Source organism: Triticum urartu, chromosome 1A (genome assembly GCF_056163025.1).
Source record: "Triticum urartu cultivar PI428250 chromosome 1A, HENAU_Tu73, whole genome shotgun sequence".
Taxonomy (NCBI): domain Eukaryota; kingdom Viridiplantae; phylum Streptophyta; class Magnoliopsida; order Poales; family Poaceae; genus Triticum; species Triticum urartu.
Genome location: NC_141873.1, coordinates 375,030,179 through 375,037,760, shown reverse-complemented (window position 1 = coordinate 375,037,760; position 7,582 = coordinate 375,030,179). Strand labels below are relative to the sequence as shown.

Here is a 7,582-nt window from a genome sequence, read left to right as displayed (position 1 = left end):
GCACATCTAGATGTGCCATAAGTATTACACATCTAAGTCCTATGTCATTGATTTTACGTCGAGATTCGTGTGGATATTTCCTTTTTTTTTTCTTTTTTCTTTATGCTTGATTCGCTCACTTAGATGTGCAATAACTAGAGCACATCTAAAGACGTAAGGTTTCATATTTCGCCCATCAGCGTTTCGCTCACTATCATCGTCCAAGCCCACTAGTTTTTCCACTAGTTTTCGTTCAAACCCAAACACATCTTATTGGTTTACCAAATGAAGTCGTGTCTTATTTAGCAAGTCAATAAGCATGACTTCTTTTTAAGAAAGTGTTGATTCAATTGCCAGCTAAAGTATATTTTTTGGTATGTAATCATGATGATTGTGCACAAAATACATACGGACAATTATCTATAGAAGTATAGCATTGTAGACAATCCTAGAGACAGAAGGATGGAGATTGCTCTTCTTGACCAAGAACTTCCTATCACTTGAGCATCTCCAATCAGCCTCGTTGTTACCAAACTATTTGCATGCTCTTTCTTTCCTACTAGTACTACTATATATCCCAATCCAATCGGATGATATGGTTTGGAGCCTATGTAGCAAAAATAAAAAGTAGTACATTCTATCTTTATCAAGGTTTTGAACAGCTAAATTTCAAAATAGCACCATCTTGTAGTAATCTAGAACTCTCAAAGTTCAAATTGCTAGAGAAATGGGGTTGCACAATCAGCCTAGGAGAAGCCGTGGTGTTTCTTCTCTGTAAGTCTTTAATATGTATTCGACATTTTTTTCAAAAGGAGGTTGAAACCCCCGACCTCTTCATCAATAGATGCATAAAACCATATTTATTGAAGTATTCAGCAAAGGTCTAACAAGAACATATGATTCTTCCATTCTAGGAATTTTGGGCTTCCGGGGTGGAATTAAGAGTTGAAATTTTCTCACTATGCTCCTTTGAGGTGTTCGATTTCAGGAGGCTATACAATGCCGAGTTCTTGGTGTCACCAAGTTATGCTCATATGATGCTCAAGATACCCGGGCCTAAATCAGTCATCATCCTGCAGGGCTCTCTGCAAAATGTGGTGGAGTGTGACAGACGAAGTGACAATCACCCAATACTTAGATATAGTCATGGAGGACAACGTCGGCTCTCTGGACTTAGGGTTGGCCGGACCAACTACTCGAAGTCCAACCTCTACAGGGGCGCACCATGTAGCAGTGTAATAATTTGATGTGCAATGCTACACTTATGAAAAGATTCTTCTGGGGTGGGGGTTATTTAAGGGGTAACTTGGAGGCCCAGAGAGAAATTAGGAGCGTTTAGTTTAAAATCTCTATCTCTACTACTTAAAAAGAACCTAAGGTTCCATCTTTCACTCAATTTTCTTCCCACCACCCCTTCGCCCAACCTTTCACGTATGCCTATCCTCTTCCACCGATTTTACCCCTTCAATCTACTATTAAATCGCTTTTACCCCACCGATCTATTTAAACCGGTTTTATCTGTCAAAACAAATCAATCTTTAGTATATTTGGTAATGTCTTTATAGGAAGGAATCAACACGGCCAATTTCTAATCAACCTCTACAAATATTTGGTAACATCACATATCAAGCACACATATCATGGTCAATCTCTACCAATATTTGGCAACACCACATATAAGGCACACATATTACCGAAAGGAATATTAGGCATAAATATTCAGCCCATTAACATTAAGAAAAGGAATCAATCACGTCGAATCTCTACAAATACTGTATGAGTTAGATATAAATGATGTTGAATCATATACTGAGTAATATGTATGTCCCCGTTGCAATGTACGAGCACTTATGTAGTTAGAAGAAGAAAAAATGAGTTGAGCATAGGAGGAACTATGCTCAAATTAATAGATAGAGGCGAGGCTTGAACCTGGGCTGGCTAGCACACAAATGTGTGTTCCTAGCCAGTAAGACTCCAGACCTTTCTCTTAGTTCAGAATTAGGAGGCTTTAGCTCGAATTCAGGGTGGGACTAATAGGTAGATCACGTTTCCAGGAGATATTCTATAGGTTTAGTATTCTTACAATTCAATGATAATCATGTCAACAAAAATCCATCGGTGTTTGAAAACATGCACAGTAGATCTCATTTTGCAACTCACGAACGAAAAAATAACAATGTACTACCAATATATACACCAAATGTGGAGCTGACTTCTAAGCAAGGACACAGAACGGTGAACTTCTGACGTCAAGAATGCATCAAGTTGACCGGACCGATCGCGGTGGCATCTTTTGTTGATGCTGCTGCATATAATTCTGTATGGCGGACCGAAGAGCGTAGCTCGGGGTGACATGACGGTGCGCGAGAGGCATCTTCGTCATCGGGGACGTCTCGTGCCCGCTATCGAGCCACCCCTTGATCGCCTCCGCCTCGTAGGTGTAGCCGTCTGCTGCCGTGTGAGGATTCCTCATAACTTCCTGCAATTTTGTACCAATGAAATGGGGCATTAGTGAAGTGTGTGCGTGCATGTATGTGAGTGTTTGTGTTTGTATCGCGTTTCGCAGTAAAAAGATTACCGGTAGAAATGGTCACCACTCATAAATGTCAGTTTATTTCCATTTGTATTTTTTTTACCATGCCTTGAACCTAGATGGGCGGCATCAACCCCTTACCACCAGTAGGCTACGCCTTAGTCTGCTTTTTTCCCCATTTGTAGCGCAAATGATTCAAATTATATTCGATGGAATTCAAGTAAAATTGGTCATAGCATTGCCTAAACCTGTATTTTGTGGTGCCCACTACACCAAGCACAAAGGCAAACTTGAAATCACAAAGTATACGTAATGTAAAAAAGACTAATACACTCTTTAAAATGGGGCAACTCAGCAATATACCTGAGAAATTGGGCAGATGAAGTAGGACGGCATGTGGCTCTCACCGAACGAATGCACAAGAGACTCTGGTGCGACTGGCATGGAAGCCGCCTTCGCCAGAGGCTCGACGACCCTCCACACCTGGCTCATCCGCGCGGGGCGCTTCCTGCTGCTGAGCTCGGCGCACTGCAGGCCGAGCAGCATCAGCTTCTCGGCCTGCGGGAACGGCCACTCCCCGGCCGACCGGTCGACGAGCGCCTCCATCTCGCCCTTCTCCAGCGCCTCCTCCACCTTCCTCGCGATGCCCAGCGCCGGCTGCCCCGTGACCAGCCGGAGCACGACGACGCCGAAGGAGTACACGTCGGAGTCCGCCGTCAGCTCCCCGGTGATCAGGAGCTCCGGGTCCGTGCATGGCGAGCTGCCGGGGTCGGTCATGGTCGGGAGGCGGGAGGCGCCGTAGTCGCCAAGCTTGCTGACCAGGTTGGCGTCGAGGAGGATGTTGGCCGGGTTGAGGTCGCCGTGGGTGACCGGGCGGGGCTCGCACGAGTGGAGGAAGACGAGCGCGGAGCACACCTCGCCGATGATCCGCGTGCGGGCCTGCCATGCCAGCGGCGGCGTGTCGTCTCGACGGGCGAGGCGGTCTTCCAGGCTCCCGTTTGGCAGGAACTCGAAGACGAGAGCCGAAGCCTCCGGGCAACAGCCCATCAGCGTCACCAGGTTTGGGTGCCTCACTCTGCTTACAACACCAACCTGCACCAGTAACATCTAGAGCTTCAGCATTGTTTACCCTCTGTCTCTCAAGAGCCTTTGAATTTTTGTCTCTCAAGAGCTGAAGCAAATGCACAGACAAGTACACGAGGGGGTACAATTCAGTTTACCTCTTGCTGGAACTGTGACGAGCTATGAGAGTGGAGCATCTTGATCGCCACAGTGGTGTTGCGCAGCACCCCTCTGTACACGCCGTCGCCGACCTTGGTGGCGTCGCTGAAGTTCCGCGTCGCCTGCCGCAGCTCCGACAGGGAGAACTCGCTGCACCATGCGAAATCCAAGCCTGGCCCCGTGGTGCGCGTCTCCTCCGCGAGCCTGAGCTGCGAGTCGAGGAGGGATGTTCGCTCCTCGAGATCAATGACTCGCTGCTCCAGTTCTCCCTTGGCTTCACCGGCTTCGGAGAGCTTTCGGATGGCGTCGTCACGTTCGCGTTTGAGTGCCTCCACCTCTTCCTTGGACAGTGGCATGTCCTCTTGTACCTTGGCTATGTCCTCCTTCAGCTTGGGCACATCCTCGGTTTTCTTGGCCTGCAATCAATCAGTCATTACATTACAACGCTGTGTCGAAAACAAATGCACCTGAATCTGTCCATGCTAGTGCTAGCTGATTAAGGCGCAGGGTTTTGTTAAAAAGCAAACAACCTGATCATCGTGGCACGGTGCAATGTTGTGATGGATCACGAAGACGTCGTCTATCGGCAGTTCGAAGGAGCTGGAGGAATCGCTCGGCGCCTCCTCGCGGCACGAGCTCGGGACGCTATCTCTTGGGTTGCTGTCCCAGGAGCCCACGGAGACGTGCTCCATGCTGAGGATGCTAAGGGTTCTTCGTATGGCTGACCGACAAGGCAGCCATAAGGGCGATACTTTCTCGGACATGGACCTCTGGATCAAGCTATCAACTGCATTATTACTGCTCGCGTATCGGTTTCGACGTGCGGACACAATAGATGAAGCTGGTATCGGGCTTCGACGTGCGGGTACGATAGCCGGAGTTGGTATCGGGCTTCTGAGAGTACCATCCTCCCTGCGCACAGTTTGAACGAAAGATGGTTTGAATTTATGGGCCAAACTAAAAAGTCATGAATCTGAAAGCTTCATAGGTCAGAACCTCATAAATCATGAATTACTTGAGCTGCTATGTACAACTGAAGAAATCAAGTGCGTGATGCTACTTATTTATTCTTACTTATATAGTAGTACCTGATGCTTATGAGATGCTCCCTGCATACAAACCAAATCTTGCATGAAGGATGAGCCTTGTGCATGACTTCAAGTGCCGTCTTGGACCTTGGCACCAACATTTTGCTGGGATTTCTGTCATGTATTTGAAACGTGCATTAATTCCTGATCCAATTAAGAGACTGACGAAATATATGAAAAATATGTGCTCCATAGCCACACATGTTATATATACCTAGGGAAGTGCTTGTCAGCGGCTGCTCCCATGACGAGCTTGCTCGCACCGTGCAGCGAAACGAGCTCCGTGATCCCCTTCACGACGTCTTCGCTCTCGATCACAAGCTTCTCACACTTGATCTGACAAGAAAATATGAAGGGCAATTTAGTTTGGTCAGTACTCCCCGCGTTCGTGCAGATTGATTCTGGGATCTGGAAGGTCGGGAAATGAAGATGGATTGGCTGTTTGCACCTTCACTGTGGAGTACTGGCGAATGTACTCCTCGAGGTGCTTGTCCACCTTAGACCTTTCGCGCTGCCTGTAGGCGCTCACCAGGTCTGCTCTCAGCTTGCTTGCGTGGAACTTGCTTCCCACTGCCAGTCAAAGCCATTAGACTCCAGATGAGATTAGCTATGAGCCTATGACTAACTAACTGCAATTTGATCAGAAACAAAATAGACACGAGATTGCAAGTGCGCATTTCAGTCAGACTTGTTCCGATCACGAACTGATCTTTCTATTTTTTGTGTGTATAATTAGGATTGGCTACGATTTCTACCGAAGAAACCTCCAACTCGATCAGTTATGAACTGATCTCACAGGTCGCACTGGTAGAGGAGAAGGAAGTGATCGGGCGCCGGTACGTACTCACGGGGATGGTCTGCGCCGGCACGTGGACGTGCGCGACCACCACCATCACGTCGGCGGCCGCGGGGATCACATCGGCGAGGTTGCGCAGCGCCCAGGCGAGCGTGAGCTGGCCGTTCTTGTGCTGCTCCGGAACCGCCACGAACACCTTGACGGTCTCCTCCCCGCCGCCGGCCGCCTCCTCCTCCTCGGCCGCCGCCGCCGCGGGCTCCCCGTCGCTCCGCGCGCTCGCCGTCTCAGGCATCGGCCGCATGGATGATGCTTGCGGAATGGCGCGGGCGTTCCGCATAGGCTAGGCCGCGGTACAGATCGTACTACCAGTCAACCTATCCTATATACGGATATATGATAGGCGCTGGCGCGCGCGTGCGCGTGCGCATACGTCGCAACTGAAAATCGGCGTTAGTTATCCGCCGAGGAGAAATCTAGATCAACCAGGGCTCTACACTGGTCGCGCGGGGCAAAGCCGCTCGCTGCCGCTGGCAAGCGGGTCCCAGTTCCCGAACTTGCAACGTGTGCCCTCCGCCTTCGCAGTGTCACAAGTTCGTATGGTACTACAAAATCGTAACAGGTCAGGTTCTTTATCATACAAGCTCGCCACGTTTGATTTATCCTTCCAAGTTGGCCACCTGATATTCTGCTCGACCTCAACACGTTTGCTCGGACCTTGTGGTTATGTTGGCTTTGGTATTAGTACAAGGTTCCCAAAAAAGAAAGCTTTGGGTAGGTTTGAGAAAACACCCGCGACAAGGTGGATCTCGGCCTCTTCATTATGAGCTTTTATAGCCTGCCAGAGACGCTTCATCATGAGATTATCAGAGTCGTTTTTTTTTGGACTAGCGAGGGCGATAAGCAAAAGTACCACATGGTTCGGTGGACTGAGATCTGTAAGCCTTGCGACTAGGGTGGCCTCGGGATCATGTCCACCAAACGGCTAATTTTTTTAAATAATACATTTTTAATTAATTTTCATAAATATTATGCTAGATATATTAATTTCAAAAATAATACACTATCAGCCCGCTGCGACCGGGCCTAGTCAGCCCACAGCAGGCCGACTGGGCCTAGTTAGCCACCAGCCAGCCAACAGCCGGCCCGTCGGCCACGTGCAGCCCGACCAGTGGCTAGGCCACGTCGCGACGGGGCTGTCGGCGCGGCTCGCTCACGGGGCGCCCCTGTCGGCCTTCTGTGGATCGATCGGCCAGCTGCTGGCCGACAGGGTGCGGGTCCCACGCCGGCTGCCTTCTTCCTCCTTTCTCCTTCTCCTTTCTCCTTCTCCTTGCTCCGTTCTTTCTTTCTTCTCTTTCTAACACGAAACGCCTCCAATTTCTACACCAAAATGAGCCATTTTTTTTTGCGAATTTGGCACCGTGAATGGGCTGTACATAGTTAGGGGAGCGAGACCTCGATCTACTGATGAGGTAGCTCGTGGTGGTCACGGTGAGCATTTTGTTGGAGCTTTTTTTAGCACACTGGTCGAGGTTGTGGCGGCGGTGGAGGTGGAGGTGGTGAAGCTAGGGCAGTGTGCTGGAGGTGGTGGAGGTGAAGCTCCGACAGTTTGGTGGAGTTTCCGGCTCCGGTTCCGGTGATTGAAGGCCGCCATTCGCCGTTCGCTCGCACGTTTCAAGGGTATATTTCAACACACATTTTATTTTTCGTAGTTGCTCCGGTAGTATTCGGTAATATGTTTTGATGTGAAATAAATTAGGTGTGCGGTTATTGTTATTTGCTCCGGCAGTATTCGTAAATATATTTAGATGTCAACTATTTAGTTGTGTGAAAATTTGAAGTTGCACCGGTAGTATTCCGTACTATATGTGGATGTCAAATGTTTAGGTGTGTCAGTATTTGGAGTTGCTCTGGTAATATCCGTAATATATGTAGATGTCAAATATTTAAATCTGTCAATATTTGTAG

At 48.6% G+C, this 7,582-nt stretch overlaps 1 protein-coding gene across 1 annotated transcript; it reads right to left on the bottom strand.

The window, feature by feature from the left end:
* Window positions 1–2,017: 2,017 nt before the first annotated feature.
* On the bottom strand, window positions 2,018–6,036 carry LOC125512834 (U-box domain-containing protein 33). The gene is made up of 8 exons (XM_048677910.2): window positions 5,666–6,036; window positions 5,270–5,391; window positions 5,036–5,157; window positions 4,822–4,935; window positions 4,264–4,645; window positions 3,733–4,149; window positions 2,876–3,604; window positions 2,018–2,458 (listed from the first exon to the last, which is right to left on the bottom strand). The coding sequence occupies exons 1-8, from the start codon at window positions 5,952–5,954 to the stop codon at window positions 2,240–2,242; spliced, it is 2,394 nt and encodes a 797-aa protein (XP_048533867.2). The 5' UTR covers window positions 5,955–6,036; the 3' UTR covers window positions 2,018–2,239.
* Between the last annotated feature and the right edge of the window lie 1,546 nt (window positions 6,037–7,582).